The sequence below is a fragment of the Bos mutus genome, chromosome 25, assembly GCF_027580195.1.
Source record: "Bos mutus isolate GX-2022 chromosome 25, NWIPB_WYAK_1.1, whole genome shotgun sequence".
NCBI classification, from domain to species: Eukaryota; Metazoa; Chordata; class Mammalia; order Artiodactyla; family Bovidae; genus Bos; species Bos mutus.
The window spans coordinates 2,492,664-2,511,095 of NC_091641.1; the positions used below are offsets into that span (position 1 = coordinate 2,492,664).

The 18,432-nt window shown below is 52.3% G+C and overlaps 1 protein-coding gene across 3 annotated transcripts in view; it reads right to left on the reverse strand.

Moving 5' to 3' along the window:
- Positions 1-15,105: 15,105 nt before the first annotated feature.
- Positions 15,106-18,432, reverse strand: part of GRID2IP (Grid2 interacting protein) — a 31,966-nt gene continuing 28,639 nt past the window's right edge. For all 3 annotated transcript variants that reach the window (XM_070362289.1, XM_070362291.1, XM_070362290.1), the window contains 6 exons: positions 17,991-18,146; positions 17,779-17,865; positions 16,820-16,949; positions 16,607-16,725; positions 15,754-15,918; positions 15,106-15,550 (listed from right to left, as the gene is read on the reverse strand). In XM_070362289.1, coding sequence (XP_070218390.1) covers positions 15,479-15,550; positions 15,754-15,918; positions 16,607-16,725; positions 16,820-16,949; positions 17,779-17,865; positions 17,991-18,146 — 729 coding nt within the window. In that variant the 3' untranslated portion in view covers positions 15,106-15,478. The remainder of the gene's footprint in view (positions 15,551-15,753; positions 15,919-16,606; positions 16,726-16,819; positions 16,950-17,778; positions 17,866-17,990; positions 18,147-18,432) is intronic.

Genomic DNA, 18,432 nt, shown 5'->3' on the forward strand with positions numbered 1-18,432 from the left:
ACTGGGAGGGGGTAACGTGGGAGAGAACATGAGAGTGAGTGCGGGACGTATCAGTCAGTGAACCGTATACAGGAAATAGTAGACCCGAGGACCACAGAATGGTCTGGCTGCTACCAGGTGGCACTGACGCTCAACATAAGTGTCATTCATGAAACACTCAGGACAAGCAACAGTCCCTTAAAGGCAGGCTGCTGCTGTTGCTAAGTTGCTTCAGTCGTGTCGGACTTTGTGCGACCCCATAAACAGCAGCCCACCAGGCTCCCCGGTCCCTGGGATTCTCCAGGCAAGAACACTGGAGTGGGTTGCCATTTCCTTCTCCAATGCATGCAAGTGAAAAGTGAAAGTGAAGTCGCTCAGTCGTGTCTGATTCCTAGCGACCCCATGGACTGCAGCCCACCAGGCTCCTCCATCCATGGGATTTTCCAGGCAACAGTACTGGAGTAGGATGCCACTGCCTTCTCCGAAAGGCAGGCTAGGAAGCCAATAGGCCTCCCTCACTGTCCACAGGGAAGTCCTCCCGCCCTGCAGAAGGAGAGGGAGTCAGGACTCAAGCCTGAACCTTCCTAGTTCCAGCCCCAGGGCTGAACTTGAAGGAAAATTTCGATGCACCCAGTTGGTGTGAACTATTAAGATGGCTTCCAGAAGCCTGGAGAAAATGATGGCTCTCGGTGAATGAGGTCAAAATGCTAGGGTGTCAGGGTGTAGTGGGAATTCCTAATAATGTACTTTCACAGCCTTGAGAAATTCCACAGAAATAGCACCTGGAAAAACGGCATATGTTAAGAACTGTGTTAATTATTATCTTTTATGTTTTTCTTAGAATAATAGCCTTGTTACAAACCCCGAGACCAGACCCAGAAGGGAGTATGACTGGGGTCATGAAAGCATGGACCTTGAAATACTGGGTCGGGGGTCAGGCATGAAGGCCACCCGTGTACTTGATGATTGTTCCTGAGACTAGCCCAGAAGGGGACGGCCTGGGGTGAAAACAAGGAGATCTGGACTATGTCAGTGTAGTGTCTTGAAAAAGATAAGATTAAAGAAATTCTTGTAGCTACAATCAGGAATAAAAGCCGGACTCAGAGTGGACTCTGCACCGCAGCCCAGTAGAGGCTGCAGGTCCCCTGACCCACAGCACCAGATTTCATGTTCTGTCTTCATTCTCGTCGCTCGCTCCTGGACCATTAGGGCAATATCAGGGCACACGGTGGGATGGGATTTTGTCCTGCAGGAGAGCCCAGAGGACGCACCCTTCATCGAGTCCCGAATTCAGTTGTCCTCAAACCTGGACGTGCGTTTGAAGCCTGCAGAGGGCTTGCTGAGACCCAGATGGCCGGCCCATCCCCAGCGCCTGACTCAGTGGGTCTGCGGTGGAGCCTGTCAGTATCCTGCTGGGCCAGGGATGGCGCTTTGAGAACCCGGCCAGAGGGACACCAGTGCCCCTCATAGTGATGACTCCCCTCCACTGGCCAGGCTAACGATAGGAGGAGCTGTCGTTAGAGACCAACAGGGATGGTAGGGTCCGGCAAGAGAGGCCAAAAGTCAGGGGGTCACCATGAGCATCGTGACTGATCAAATCATCAAGGCTAGTGTGGTGGCCAAGAGGCCTGATCCACAGGCAGTTATGGAGAAGATTCAAGAACGTGGTGCTCCCAGACGTCCCTGGTGGTCCAATGGATAAGAATCTGCCTGCCAATCCAGGGGACGCAGGTTTGATCCCGGGTCCCAGAAGATTCCACGTGCTGTGGAGCAACTTAGTCGATGCACCACAACTTCTGAGCCCAGGTGCTGCAATTACTGAAGCCTGCCTGCCTAGAGCCTGTGCTGCACGACCGTGGAAGCCACCAGAATGGCACGAGAAGCCCGTGCACCGCAGTGAAGAGCAGGCCCTGCTCACTGCAACTAGAGAAAGCCCTCGAGCAGCAACACACACTCAGTGCAGCCAAAAACAATTTTAAAAAATAATAATAATCTGCCTGCCAATGCAGAGAATATGGGTTTGATCCCTGGTCTAGGAAGATCCCACAGGTGAAAGAGCAGCTAAGCCCACAAGCTGCAACTCCTGAGCCCGTGTACCTAGAGCCCGCGCTCGGCAGCAAGGCAGCTTACACCCACGTTTCCTGCCCACAGAGCTTTGTTGACACCACGTGCTGAGAGCTGACTGAGTGCTTGATCTACCAGCATGGGATCCCACGTCATACTATAGCCTGATGAAGGGTCTACTCCTCGGCAGAGGAGGTGATGGGGAGTGGGCCCATGACCCGCTGGCAATACTACACGCCACACCACCCAGAAGCTGCCAGCTAGGGGTGACATGATGGCACAGCCTGTGGAAGGCACAGCTGACATGCCAGCTCGCGCTCGGCAAGCCGGGGCGCCACCCGCCAGGACAGTGCAAGCCCAGAGCCCTCTGCCTGGCACTGTTCCTCACGAGGAAGAGTGTGTGGACTTGGGCACCAAGGTGTGGAAGCTGGAATGGTCCCGTGTGTTATGTCTGTTGCTGGGTAACACATTATCTCCAAACCTAGCAGCTGAAAACAATGAGCATTCATTCTCTCTCAGTCTCAGTGGGTCAGGAGTCTGGTTGCAGCTCAGCTGGGGGTCTCTGGGTCAGGGACTCAGCTATCAAGGCATTGACCAGGGCTTTGATGGTCTTGAGGCCCGAGTGGAGGATGACTGGGGACGATCAACTTTCAAGCTCAATGATGTGGTCATTGGCAGGCCTTGGGCCCTCGCTGGCTGTTGGCAGGAAACATCTGTCCTCTGCCACATGGGCCTCACCCTCCAGCAGCTAGACCACGGCAGCCGGGTTCTCTTTGAGCACACAGGCGAGAAAGTAAGAGGAGATGCTCAAGGCGGAAGCCACGGTCTTTCCATCACCTGGTCTTGGAAAGGGACAACCCATCACTTCTGCTGCTGGAACTCTGGGCTCTGCGGGGCTACAGTCCTGATCCCCAAAGTGGGGACACGTCTACTAAGGGGCACGAAAGAGTCCAATGGGATGGTGAGCCACAGCTGCTGCGCGGGCACTTTGGGCTTCTTGTGTGCAGGGACCACCTGGCAAGGAGAAGAGTCCCACTTTGATGGGGAAATTGACCCCGATGCCAAGAGGAGGCAGGTCAGCTGCTGCTCCATAAAATTCAGGTGATCTAGTAATACGCAGAGCTTCCTGAGAGTCCTTTGCACAGTTATGACCACAAACTAATGGGTACGGTAACCCCAGCCTGACAAGGGCATGTGCCTGGGGGATGACGGTCTGGATCTTATCCCCAGCTCAGCCACCAAAGCCAGCAGAGGTAGTAACCAAAGGCAAGGGGAATCCAGAATGGAAGAGAGGCAAGATGGGAGGCTGCCTGCAGCCATGGCAACAGTTCATCCTGCTAACTTCCGTTTTCATTTATTTATTTGATTAAAAAAAAATTATTTTTGGCCACAATGCGTGGCTTGCTTAGTTCCCCAACCACGGATGGAACCTGTGCCCCCAGGGAATACTGTAATTTCTTCTAATGAAAGTGAGAAGCAAAGCCCACCAGAATCCCGGAGGACCACAACTCCCTAATATATGGGTGGGTGTGGGGGGGAGGGGGAGAAAGATGCATGTTTAATCACCACAGGCCGTGAAACGCCAGGATCCCCTTGGAGGAGGAGCCGCCCGTTCCGCCATGGGGCGCATGGTCAGCCACGTAGAGCGAGGTCAGGCTGGGGCATCTGTAACTTCAGTCTGACTCAGCCACTGGGAGCTGCTTCATCGGAGGTCCTGCCCATCCCAGGGCAGCCATCCTCAGCCACTGAGCGTAAAGAGGCTGCCCCTCAGCTCACAGAGGACGCTCCAGTGGACATTTCCCCCTCCGGAAGGTCCCACCTGCTGGGCTGAGGCTGTGTCAGGCCTGTGTCAGCGTTCACGTATTCTCTCCGTCCTCTCCCAGGCCTCGATCCCTAGTCAACTTCTCGCACCCCAGGCTCTGCCTCCAAGGGGCCCAAGCTGGGACACCTCCAGGGCGGGGTGCTGTGGGACAGGTCTTTATCTGATCTGATCTCTGACCCCACACCTGCCCCAGGTGAGATGGTACGGGCATGCCTGGGAACCCTTCGGACACCGAGATAGCTAGCAATTACGGGGCTGGACGTGGACAGGACTGTGGGTCCTCTAATGTGTCTGGCTAAACCTAAGTGGCAAGTGTCCTCCATTCAGCTTCCCCTTTGCCGGGGTGCGGAAATGCTCGGGGACCTCTCCCTGAACAGGTAGACTGTGAGGGAGCAGGACGTGGAGTGGAGTCAGGCATCTTAACTGATTGTGGTTCAAATATCTCACTTCTGCAAAATTTGTGAAAACACAGGATTCTGGAAATGCCTAGTCAGAGCCCCTCCCAGGGCCTTCCAAGTAACCTGTGCAAGTGGCAGGCTCTGGAGCTTAAGCTTCATTCACTTCATGGTGAATAGCCTGTTAGAGAGTCTTTTGTCCTGGCATTTAAAACATATGTACTCTCTCTGTATATTAAAATGTAAAATTGCATCTTGTTTTTAAATAATTAAAAATTATAACTATTCTTCTTCCTCATTAACTCTCTGAATGTCATCATCCCATGGGACTTAAACATTTTTTGCTTTTGCTTTGCCACGCCATATAGCATGTGGGATTTAATTCCCTGACCAGGGACATTATGCTAAGTGAAATAAGTCAGACAGGGAATTCCCTGGAGGTCCAGTCGTTATGACCTGTCACTTTAACGGTCAGGGCCCGGGTTCAATCACGGGTGTGGGGACTAAGATTCCCGCAAGCGGCATAGTGCAGCCAAAAAAAATAAAAAGGTCAGACAGATAAAGACAAATACTGTATAATATCAGTTATGTGCAGAATCTAAAAATACAGCAAACTAGTGAATATAACAACAAAAAAGGAGCAGATGCACAGATACAGAGAACCAACTAGTGGGGGTTAGCAGTGAGGAGAGGCGGGGAGCGACAATATAGGGGTGCAGGAGTGGGACGTAAAAACAATTGGGTGTAAGACAGGCTCAGAGATGTATTGAACAACACAGGGAATATAGCCAATATTTCGTAATAACTATACATGGAACGTAACCTTTAAAAATTGTATAAGAGCTTCCCTGGCGGTCTAGTGGTTAACAGGCCATGTTTCAAATGCAGGCAGCATGGGTTCAATCCCTGGTTGGGGAACTAAGATCCCACATGCCATGCATTATGGCTAAAAACAAAACAAAAAAAATCAGTATTAAAACTGTATAAACATTTTTAAATTTTAAAGATAAATATAAAGAGAATGAAATACCTTTCTAGACACAGAAGAATGTCAAGAACAATGAGAAGGCTCTGAAATCAAGCACAGAGATTTGTCTGTGTCTCTGACACAGTTGTGGTGGTCACATAAGCTACTGCTCTGGGTCAAATAATACCCCCTCCTCCACCGCCAATTCCTGTCCACCTGGAACCTCAGAGTGTGAGGTCATTTGGAAATAGGGTCTTTGCAGATATAATTAGTTAAGGTGAGGTCATATTGGAGTAGGATGGGTCCTAATCCAGTGACTTATAAGAAAACACGGAGATGCAGGCGTACACACACACACACACACACACACACACACTCTCATGTGAAGACACTGACAGGCAGGGAAGACGGTATGTGATGGTGGAGGATGCTGTGGGGCATCTACGAGCCAGGGAATGCCAAGGATTACTGGTGATCTGGTAACCATCAGAGGCTAGAAGGGAGGAAACCCTCCTGACTTGAGTTTGGACTTCTGGTCTTTCAAACGTCGAGAGAGCACACTCCTGTTATTTTAAGCCACCCGGTTGGTGGCAGTTTGGGAATGCAGTTCTAGGAAACAAGTATACCTACCTTTTGCCACAGAATGATAAGTAGACTCGCTGCTGACTTCTCCGTATCAAAACTGGAAGTCAGAAGCCAGTGTAATAACCTTCAAACGGATGAGAAAATACAACTGTCAACCTACAATGGTACACCCGCTAAAACTGTCCTTCAAGAACTGATTACAAAGGCATGCTCAGGTGCGAAACTGAAAGTATTTACCACCGACAGATCCTCACTACAAAACAAAAAAAAAAGGACTTGAGGAAGAATGAAAAGGATCCCAGAAGGAAGACTAGAGAAGCAAGACAGACTGACGGCTCAGAGGATGTGAAGACCAGAATTCTGCGGGGCGGAGGCTTTGGGAGTCCCAGGAAAGCGCAAGAAGCCAGCAGCCAGCCCATCATTAGGCAGAAACCCCGCAGCGAGGGGACAGCAGGGCAGGACGGAGTTTTCCAAGGCACTAAAAGAAACTGACAAACAATGTCTCCCACACTGGTGATCCCTTACGACTCAGTAATTTGGCTCCTGAACCAGCATTATTATTAGTGTTCACTATTAGTGTCCATTTACACAGCATTTTTCAGAAATATCACTTGGTATAAGAAAAAGCTAATTGAGATTTTGCGATGAATTTCTTTTTGCAATGAATTTCTTGAGCAAATGAGAAATGGGTCTATATTCTTGATACTGGTGTACATCTGCTGATTTGTTGATATTTGGGGGGACTCTTAAATGGTTTGGGTAACTAATGTGTAAGTTACCAAAACTGCAAATATTTTGTATTTCAAATATGTCCACTGACTGCTAAGTGCAAAAGTCTGAGACTACTCAATATTGGGGGCCACTTACTGGCAACCAGATCACTGTAAAACCAAATGATTCGTATAGTGAGAAGTTGCCAGATGGTGTAAACATTTACATACAGCACACACTTGTGTGTCTCGGCAATGGCTGGGGTCCTGTCACTTATTCTTATTTTTTCTTCTGTAAGCGAAAAAGATTCAGAGCACACGACCACTTATCATTCTTAGAGATAAATGCATAAAATGACATTCTATCAGAGCAATACGAAGTTAAACACTGAAAGTACCCAGATGCTTTGAAAATGCTGTCTTCTTTCCATCTCTCCATCCGTTTTGGGTAGAGTTCTGTGTGTATTTTTATCAGTACAGAGTAGACTTTGTGAGCTTTTTTTTTTTTGCTAAAAAATCATGGAATGTTGGATCATATTGACAGAGTCATACCTAAGAGATTTGCAGTTTCTTTTCACTCTTTTCTTGACCTTCTGAGATAGACTTTCAGTCCTAAGTAAGCATTGTCCACACCTTCTGTACACATTTCAGTTTGCTGTGTAATAGAATGACATGAAATTGTACTTCTTTTTCTCTTCTTGTTTCTTAAGATTTTTTGATGTGGACCATCTTAAATTCTTTATTGAATTTGTTACAATATTGCTTCTGCTTTATGGTTTGTTTGTTTGTTTGTTTGTTTGTTTTTGGCCTGGAGGCATGTGGGATCTTAGCTCTGCAACCAGAGATCTAACCCATACCCCCTGCATTGGAAGGAGAAGTCCTAACCACTAGACGTCGGGGGAATTCCCCTCTTCTTCCTTTTGCATGTAAGTTTGTGGTGGAAACATGCATTTCTGAATGGGTATGAGGTCAGATATGAGGTTTATTTCTGCATATTATGTATCTGAGCCCATGGAAAGACTGTGTGTGGATACGCACACATATGCAGATACACATGGCATCCGGTCCCATCACTTCGTGGCAAATAGATGGGGAAACAGTGGACACAGTGGCTGAGTTTATTTTTCTGGGCTCCAAAATCACTGCAGATGGTGACTGCAGCCATGAAATTAAAAGACACTTACTCCTTGGAAGGAAAGTTATGACCAACCTAGACAGCACATTAAAAAGCAGAGATTTTACTTTGTCAACAAAGGTCCGTCTAGTCAAGGCTATAGTTTTTCCAGTGGTCATGTATGGATGTGAGAGTTGAACTATAAAGAAAGCTGAGCGCCAAAGAATTGATGCTTTTGAACTGTGGAGAAGACTCCTGAGAGTCCCTTGGACTGCCAGGAGATCCAACCAGTCTATCCTAAAGGAGATCAGTCCTGGATGTTCATTGGTAGGACTGATTCTGAAACTGGAACTCCAATACTTTGGCCACCTGATGCGAAGAGCTGACTCATTTGAAAAGACCCTGATGCTGGGAAAGATTGAAGGCAGGAGGAGAAGGGGATGACAGAGGATGAGATGGTTGGATGGCATCACTGACTCAATGGCCATGGATTTGGGTAGACTCCGGGAGTTGATGATGGACAGGGAGGCCTGGAATGCTGCAGTTCATGGGGTCACAAAGAGTCGGACACGACTGAGCGACTGAACTGAACTCTTGAATACTATAAAGTTATTTGAAGAGAATGCTGCTGTTGACAAGTGCTCAATCATGTCCCACTCTTTGCAGTCTCATGGGCTGTAGCCTGCCAGGCTCCTCTGCCCATGGACTTTTTCCAGGCAAGAAGACTGGAGTGGGTTGCCATTTCCTACTCAGGGGTTCTTCACCCAGGGATCAAACCCGCATGTCTTGAGGCTGCTGCTTTGGCAGACATATTCTTTACCACTAGCACCACCAAATGCCTTTACCAGTCAGGATGAATGATTGCTTAAAGACCCTTGATGATCTAAGGATAACTTTCTTATGAAGCAGATTCAACGGCTGATAACAGACGCTTAGAAATGGTAAAACAGATGAAATGGCTTACATTGGCAGGAAATCCAGTCTTTCTCTTGGGGTTCCCCTCCTTAAGGAGCTTCTGGGGGATCCCTGAAGGATGTGGTCATGTCCTGGAAATCTGACACCTGGGCCCAGCTTTTACGCTCAGAGCCATCACTTCTGCCCTATTCGCATTCTCTGAATCACTCCATAGAACATGCACATACAAGTCCTGCCCACACAAGTACGGTCCCCTGATGGTGTCTGCCCAAAGCGCAGAGCAGGAGGGCAGGGCTTCCAGGTTGAAGCTATAATTCCACTTTGGGGCCTCTTCCTCAGGGTCCAGCGTACTTCCTGCTAGTGGGGGAGACCCCCAGCTCCACCCCAGAGGACTCTCCCCTTCTTTACTTCCCAGGCTTTCTAGCTCCTAGGTGCTGGACATTGGGTCAGCCATTTCCTTCTGTGGAAACCTCCCCACTAACTTTGCAAGGTCCAAGAACACACAACCAGTGCTTTTATTCAATGCTGGGGACGTCAGGACTCAGTTAAAATCTCTTTAAGATATCTTCACTACCTCTTAGAGCACAATCAAGATAAAGATTTTGCTAACTTGTACAATCAAATAGACCCTTAAGCCAATGGTCTGTGTCATAGCACTTAGCTTCATGGTGACATCCCGGTCCCCATGCCTCTGCCAGCAAACGCTGCGTGGGTCCTGCCTTTGTACGCATGCGTGCTCAGTCATGTCCAACTCTGCGACCATTATAGACTGCAGCCCACCAGGCTCCTCCATCCATGGGCTTTTCCAGGCAAGAGTACTGGAGTGGGTTGCCATTGCCTTCTCTGGGGGATCTTCCTGACCCAAGGGTCCTGTGACCAAATGGTCCATAATCTGGGTGAATTTCCTAAAACAAAGGGCATCTTCAAAATGATCAGCACTTTTCCATCCAGAAGCCAGAACTGCCAACTAGCCTCAAACACCTCCCTTGCTAACATTTACTAATGAATCAAGTCCCTTTTGAGGAAGCACTCCCCTCCACTCCAGGGTAGTCTGAGTCAAGTGACCAGATGCTTAATTTCAGGGGCTGCAAACTCACAGCTGGGCTCCACCTAGCTCACAGAAATGGTTTCTTCGGCTCATAACTGATCATCTCCCTTAAAGTTTTGAGTTGGTTGCCATCATAGGACATTTGAAATAATCAATCTGGATTTCTATTTTCCTTTGAGAAAGTCTGAAGACCAGGTAATGCAAGTCCTGCCTTCCCAAACAGAAGTCCACTGGCTGGAGGGCGTGGGGTACCCCCACCCCACGTGGGCAGACAGCACACATCTGCTCTCCCTGTGGCCCCTGCCTGCTCCTCCTCGTCAGTCACCTGTCACCCTCGGCCGTGGGCTGTTTCCTTGCTCCTCCGCAGGCTGCATTCCTCGTCCAGCCTCTGTGGATCTTCCCTCTGCAAACTTTGGCCTTAGAGCTTTGCATCCATGTGGCCAAAATGTTTCACAGAAAGGAGCAAGTCGGTTTTCCTGAACAGCTTGGTCGCCCCCACCTTGATGTTATTTCGATTTAATTTAATGGGCGATTATCGAACCCTTGCTGGAGGCAAAGGCCAGAAGCAGCCGGGCTGATGGCAAGTCAGGCTGACGAATGGGTTATCATTGAATAGACATCTGCTAGCTGAAGCCTGGGTGTGTGAGAATTTGCCAAGGGAGGGCAAACAGTGCTGGGTGCTGCTTAAACAAAGGTCAGTGAAGATAGGGATAACGAGCACTTCCTGTGGTTTCCTGGTCAGGGTGACGGCAGCTGCAGCGGATGATGGCAGAGAAAGCCAGGCTGCCTGGTGCTGAGTGGTGAGTGGACGGCGAGGATGCAGAGGTGGCAAGTGTAGATAAAACGCTTCAATAACTCCAAGATTTGGTCTAAAAGAGGGAGTGAGGGGACCCGAGCCACTGGGCTCTAGACTCTTCTTTGAGGGCTGCAGGTAGAGGGGTGTTTATTGGTGAAGAGGAAAGAGCCAGTGGAAAACGCTTTGTGGTCACGGGTGTGTTGGAACCCCTGGGAGCTTGGGGAGGTGGGGATATGGCACAAAGAATTAGCAACAGATTGGAGTTGAGAGCAAGGCCCGGACGGTATGGGATGAAGGTGAGGGCAGGGACACAGAAGTGTGCAGATGGAGGAGAAAGGGAGATAAGCTGCTCGCCCAAATCCTTTCTCTCTGGAGCATCCGCTGAGCTCGGATCTCCGTGGCTTCCTTGGAACCAGCACTGTTAGATCCATGGCACCTGATAAGGAGGTGACATGGGCTGAACTGTGTCTCCCTTCCCAAATGCTGGTGTGGAAGTCCTAGCCCCCAACACCTCAGAAGGTGACTGCATTTGGACATAAGTTCTTTAAGGAGGTATTGGGTTGGCCAGTAAGTTTGTTGGTGTTTTTCCATAATAGTGTACAGAAAAACCTGTACAAACTTTTTGGCCAACCCAGTATCTAAGCTTAAAGGAATCATAAGGATGGAACTCTAATCCAGTGGGACTGGTGTCACTACAAGAAGAGACACCAGCAATGCCCGGGGCAAAGGGCACGTGAGGACACTGAGGAGCAGCTACCTACAAGCCAAGGAGAGCAGGCTCGGGAGAAACCCAGCCTTCCGAGACATTGATCTTGGACTTCCAGCCTCCAGGGCTGGGAGAGGATAAATGTCTGCAGGAGATACAGGCTTGATTCCTGGATCGGAAAGTTCCCTGGAGAAGGAAATGACAATCCATTTCAGTATTCTTGCCTGGAGAATCCCATGGACAGAGGAGCCTGGGGGCTATAGTCCATGGGATAGAAAAGAGTTGGACACAGCTGAACACGCACACATGCATTCATTCAAGCCACTCAGCCTAAGGTATTTTGCTGTGGTAGCCTGAGCCGAGAGGAACAGAATGGGCTACAAAAAGAGGCAGGGCTGTCTTTCTGTTGAAGTTGCCAGCATCAGTGGCCCCTGGAACACTCATAGACGTTTTGCAAAATCACATAAGCACGACAAACAAGTGGTTTCCGCTCAGAGGATGGGCTTGGGATTTAGACAGACTTGACTTTCCATCCAGCAAGTCACATAACCTTCCTAAGTTTCAGATGTTTTATTTGTAAAAAGAAGATAACAAAACCCACCTCAGAGGGTCATTGGGAACGTAAAGTGATATATGTAGAACCACGGAGCCCGCTACCTAGTAACCGTTAACAGACGTTATTAGAGAAGGTGGCGTGTGATTGGGCCACGCTATTCTGTAGTATTATTTAGGAAATCCATTCCTGCTTGTTATACTTCGTCATTTGGTGAGGAATGGGGGCCGGGAGTGGGTATGGCACACAAATTGGCTCACATACAGGGCTTTGTGCTGACTCAGGTGAAGAATCGCCGTGAAATATGACCCTGGGAAACCAGAGAGGCCGACATCTGCACGCAGCATCGCGCCGGCCTGTGGGAGGCAGTCAGACTGTACTGGCGAATGCATTTGTGAATGAAGAGAACGCACTGAGGTTAAAACACTGAACATCTGTAACCATCTGTTGATTGGTTCACCCTCTTTGTGTTGCAAGTGACAGAAACCCATTCAAACCAGCCTAAGCCAAAAAACTAAAAGAAATTTTTTAAAATTTACAAAAGGTGGGAGGGGGCCAATTTGTCAGCTTGGAAACTGGAAAGTCAGGATGTCTGCTTCAGGCACAGTTGGACTCAGGGGCAAGGAGAAGGCCGGAGTGGTCTTCTCTCCTTTTCTTCCGTACTGGTTTACACCCAGGCAGGTGCCTTCCACGTGGTGGTCCTGGCAGCTCCTTCCAGGATCGCACCCTCTACACACCCAATGATACATCCAGAAGAAAGGGGCTTCCTTTCCAAACACTTCTAACTTGAGTCTTGAATTGACTCTCAGCCGCCTGGCCAGAGTCCCACGAACCAGTCTTATCCACTCAGCAACATTCCAAGGCCTGGAGGCAGAGGAGGGATAATTTCCCAAAAGAGAAATAGGGAGCTTCCCCCAGGAGAAGGGACACTGGCTGCCAGGCAGGCACAGATCGCCATTGCCCCCAGACTGAGAGCATCTGGAGAGGGGTCCGGTGACTCGAGGGTGACTAGGTGAGACAGAAGGAAAAGCGTGGTGCTTGCAGGACACACAAGGAGGGTGAGCAGAGCTCTGCTGGGTCCAGGGAGGACAGGGCCCTCTGAGGATCACAAGGAGGCTGGGAGGTTCTCCAGGACGCCTGGCCGTGGATGGACACAGCAGACTGATGGCGACAGTGCCTCTGACCACCTGACCCTGAGCCCACACCCTCTGCCTTGTGGTTTTGCAGCATCTCTCATCAAGAGGGGCTTCCCAGGTGGCTCAGTTGGTAAAGATCTGCCCGCAATGAGGGAGACCTGGGTTCGATCCCTGGGTTGGGGAGATCCCCTGGAGATGGGAAAGGCTACCCACTCCAGTATTCTGGCCTGGAGAATTCCATGGATTATACAGTCCATGGGGTCGCAAAGAGTAGGACACGACTGAGCGACTTTCACCCACCCACCCCCTCTCATCAAAAGGGGAGTCTATTTCCCCTCCCCTAGAATCTGGGCTAGACTCATCACTTGCTTTGACAACAGAATGTGACAGAAGGGATGGTGTGAGTTCTGAGGTTGGGCTTTCAGGGCTTTTCTCTGCCTCCGCTTGTTCTCTTGGACCCTTGCTTTACCGTGTGAACTGTCCTGGCTATTTGGCTGGAGGATAAGGGACCACATGAAGCCATCTCAATGGTCCCAGCCAAGGCCCCAGACGTGGAAAGAGCCCTGTGTGACTAGCAAAGCTGACCACTGACCCAGATTCCACAGATGACTGCAGAGACATGAGTGAGTCCACTGAGCCCAGCTCAGATTAGAACTGCCCAGGTGACCCATGGACTCAAGAGTGGTAGTGGCTGCTGTTTTAAGTCACTGAGTTTTGGGACAGTTTGTTACACAGCATTGTGTGGGAAATAAGTAACAGCTACAAGGCATTATAGGTTTCTCTGGTGGCTCAGACAGTAAAGAATCTGCCTGCAATGCAGGAGATCTAGGTTCGATCCCTGGGTTGGGAAGATCCCCTGGAGAAGGGAATAGCAACCCACTCCCATATTTTTGCCTGGAAAATTCCATGGACAGAGGAGCCTGGTGGGCTACAGTCCATGGGCAAAGAGTCAGACACGACTGAGCAACTGAGCATGCACATACAAAGCACTGTGGGGAGAAAACCCAGCTAGAGATTGGCTTGTCAACCTGGGTCCCCTGGCATGGGGCTGGATATACCTGGAGAGGTTTCTAGTTTGCAGGAAAAATGCCATACAGGGCCTGGAGGGTCATGTCTGTTCATAGCCGGTGCAATCTCTAGTCTCTACAGACCTCACACGTGGATTTTAATGGACCTTCCGACACCTTTCTCAAAGCCTTTCTCAAAGGCTTTGGGAACTTACGAAACTTATCCAGCTTGAGCTGCTGGGGAGAAATGCCCTCCACGAGCCACCTCTGGGTGCATATCCCCCACCTGAATCACACAGCTTGGTTTAGACATTTCTATACAGTGGCTGTGAGTGGGAAACGAAGAAAGAACATACGTGGTCTCAAAGACGGGGCTGGTGGGAGACTGGGAAGAACTGAATGGGTCCCCAACGCTGTCCAGGGGCAACACCAGCTACTCAGTCACGGTGGGAGAAAGAACAGCCCAAAGAGTGGGCTCCAAAGCCCATTCCAGGCTTCTCTGGAAGAAAGTCGGGGCAAGAGGTAGCTGGAAGCTGCCAACCCAGGGCTTGTCAACCGGAGAATGGAAAGGATGGAACCAAGAAAGGAAAACGGTGCCCCCAGCACCTGCCCTGCTCCCAGCATCCAGGTAACTCCCCGCTGCATCCCAAGATACACGTGTGAAACAGACTCTGGGACCCCAGAGCTGTCTCAGATGGGGTTACTGCCTGAACGCGACCTGTTCTAGGGAACATCACCACCACCCACCCAGGACAGAAGCCTGGCAACCGGCCACCAAGTCCTGTTTATCCATCACCTAAACACCTTTCTGTTCTCTCAGCCCCTACTTAACGTCCCCATCCTGCTCCCAGTCTCCCCACTTCCAAGTGACCACTTCTAAACTGGATTTCAGTTTCTCGGTGGGATAATACCTCAATTCTGCAATCTACCATAAAGGATCTTCTGAATCCTTGCCTGTATCTCTGCCCAGCTGCTCTCCAGCATGCCTGCCTCGGTTCTGGGCTGCAGTGGACTCCAGCCTCTTTCGGCTTCCGAGGCGGATCCTAGGCGCTCACTCCCCTCCCCCACGCCGCCCCCGCCCCGGGGATGCACTTGGGGTTCCCCTTCCAGCCGGCACCAGCCTTCTTCCAAGTAGCCCCAGGTGTGGCTTGTTCAACGGCATCTGCCTCCGCCTCCAAAGTCCGAGGTCTGCGGGCTCTGTGCTCCGTGAGAAAGTCTCCTGGGCGCGATCCGAGCAGGCTCAGGAAAGGTTCAGACGTCCGTGCTTGGGGCCGGGCACCGTCAGGCCAAGTGGCTGCCCTAGTGCGCGGACACCGCCCTCGGTGTCCCCACCTCCCCGGACCCCGATGTCCTGAGGGCCGAGAGCGGGGCGGGGACGGGCAGGACGGGGGTGAGGGGAACAAGGAAGCACGGGAAGTCGGCGGGTGATTCACCCGTACCGGGGAGTCGGCGCGCAGGCTCCGGCCCCGCGCCCTCAACTCTTGGCGCCCCAGCTCGGCCCTGAGAAGGGGTCCCCGCACCTTCGCGGGCGGCTGGAGCTGGACGGCTGAGGTAGCTGGAGACGCGCGGGTGGCTGGGCCCCATTCCGCACCCGGACCGCTCGGGGCCACGCGGGGCGGCGTCCGAGCGACCCTCTCGGGCGCAGCCTCGGGCGTCCGTCTCCGCGCGCGGGCCGCCGCCGTCACCAGGCCAGGGGCGAAACCATCCCCGAGCTGCGCGGGCCCTCGGCTGCCTGCAGGTCGCCAAGCGCTCGCTGGGGACGGAGGAGCACGTGGGGAGGGGCTAGGTCAGCGGTCCCCGCGCCCCGCGCCACGGCCCGGGCGGACACCTATGGCCCCGCCCAGGTGGGGGCGTGTCCTTCACCAGGGCCCCTTTCCCACCTCCGGCTTCACACAGGATCCCCCTTCCTTTGACCTCGGGCCCTGCCCTCTCCCAGAGCCTCCCACCGGGGCTCACCTCGAACTTGCTCATGAACTCCGCGAAGATGCCGAAGAAAGCCTCGGAGGTGGTGGCTTTGGAATCTTCCCCGAAGAAGGCCAGCGCTTTGCCCAGCTCCTCCATGGCCTCTCGCTGCAGCCCGTCCAGCGCCCGCAGCAATGGCTGGGCCGTCTCCAGGAAAGACTGACGGCCTCTGTTAAGGAAACGGCTCCGGGCTCCTGGGGCAGGTACTCCGGCAGTGACCCAAGCAGCAGCCTCACTGCCCGGGGGCTCTTTGCTCTCCTGGGCACCATGCCCCTGTCAGAGGCTCCTGGCTTGTCCTGACACCTGCCACACCCAGCCCAGCCTCAGGCCGTTCACTTGCTCCCCTCTCTGTGGGGCAGCTCTCTCTGCTCTCCTGGCTCTGCCCAGAGGCTACCACCTTCTTCCCCAACCACCCATGGAGGCCGGCCTCTTACCACTCCTGAGCCTGTTCTCCCTCTCTGTCCTTTTTTAAAAAATCTATAGCATTTGTTACTACATTTCCTCTCCTGACCGCCTTTGGCTAGTCAGACATGACAAACCTCTCCTTGTATCTTGTGACTGCAGTCTGGGCTGTGCTGCCCACCACCCCCTGCCAAGAACAGATGGGCAAGGGAGTGGCTTTAGGCCAATCAGAAGAGCTCCTTCTCAGTTACACACAGCCTCAGCATAAGTGCTTAGATTCTAAATGACCTAAGATGGACCCTCTTCTAGAACCCCTGCACCCACGGCAGCCTCTGCCCAGACTCTCCGACAGGACATGGTGTCTGCAGTGGTCGCTGGAGTGATGGTCAGCTCTCCCTGACCCCTACCCCACCCCTGAGTCCACTGTGGCCCTGGAACAGGATACCGCCATGACCACGGCAAACTTGTCCTCACTGGAGGGGGACATGCTCTGGCATGCGGCCTGGATCTCACTGATGGTGCCATGGAGGTCAGCCAAGTCGTTGGTCAGGGCCCGTTGGTTCACTGTAGGCAAGGCGGTAGAGCCTCATAGGGGCTGCCCAGGAGGCCAGCCCAGGACTGTGGGGGCTCTGCCTCCCCACCCGCCCACCTGGCTTACCTTTGGCAGCCAGGGGCACGGTGGGCAGGTCCTGAGCAAAGCCCAGGAGTTCAGGGAAGTGCTGGCTCAGCGATTTGGCGAGGATGTGCAGGAAGGTGGACTTCCCGTCCACCGTCTTGGTGGAGTTCAGCTGCAAGTGACCCCAACACACGTCCTCCTCCAGGACCACATCTGACTCCTGATCACAGGGACTCAGCCCTGCTTCCTGGCCTGTGGCATCAGTTCCCCACCCCTGACACTCGCCAACTCTGAAGCTTGTAAACAGATGGCTAGTAGTCCTTACTCTGAAGCTCTTATCTGTTGGGATGTCGCGAGCTTGTCCCCTGGCCCAGATCTTTGAGACCCTCTCCCCGCGCCCCACCCAGGAACCAGTCCTTCCCATCCCCAGCTAGGGGAGACTCCTAGGTCTTTTTGGTCCTTGTGAGTTTGTTCTTGTTAGCAGATGGAGCCCAAGATTTTTTAACCCCAGCGAAAATGGGAGCATCATTCATGGTTTTTCTGCTTTGTGCTTTTCTGGAACCATCTGTGGCCCAGCTGAGCCTCAGACACCCTAAACCGTTCATATCTATATGCACTTGTCCTTCCTCTCTTAAAAAAGCAACAAAAGGTGTTGTGGTGGAAAGTCCCAGACACACAGGGAGAAGGCTGGATATTTGAGTTGTCCTTTTTCTGGTTCTAGATCTTTCTGGGGTAGGACTGGCCTGACAGTGGTTCTGGTGTTGAGGGCACAGAATCCACCAGGTGAGACTCTCCCTTTCCTCCTGGAGCCTTCTCCCCTGTCCCTTCCTCTCCCACCACTCTGTCTCTCCAAGGCCTGGAGAAGCCACCTTGCCTCCCCACCCTTTCAAGCCCCAACCTTAGCTTCTGTTACATTCTGGCTTCAGGTAGCCAGCTCTTCCTGCCTGGGAGCCTCAGTGCTAGAGCAAACAGATGGATGACTGCCTGACCGGCCCCCTCACCTCCGTCAGGAAGTTGATCTTGAAGCCCGTGGTCTTGTTGGTTTGAGGCTGTCCATCGTTGAGATAGTTGCCCATGGCCAACACAAACTGGGGAGAGAACAAGAGAGCAGGTCCTCCCCCACTCCCTGGCCCCTCTGGGGATGGGCCTCCAAGCTGGAAGCCCCAGGGGCCAGAGGGGCAGGCAGACTGATCTGAGAGGGGGTGGCCCTGACCTCCAGGATCTTAGCAAGCTTCCGGCTGTTCTTGAGCTCGAGGGAGGCCTGGCGCAAGCACTCCAGGCTGCCCCGGATCTCCTCTGTCTTCTCCTGGAGGGTGGCCTGGAAGTGGAGGCTGCGCAGGCGGGTCTTATATTCGGGAACCGACAGCATCTATCAGAAAGGCACGGCCAGCATTAATCCATGCCGCCGGGAAACCCCGCCCCGGGGCAACCTGGCGGGGTTGCGCGCGGCCTGGCGTCAGCGCGCGGCCTGGCATCCCCTTAGGAAAATAAGCACGACCTCTAGGGAGCACCCTCATCCCATCTCCCCTGGACCCCGAGTGAGAGCTGGCCGTTAAAGGTGTAAGACTCGGAGAGGTGTGAGCGTGGGGCCAGGAGGGGAGCGGGACGCACGCACAAAAAGACAGAGCCGCGATAGAGGAGGCCGAGGCCTCAGG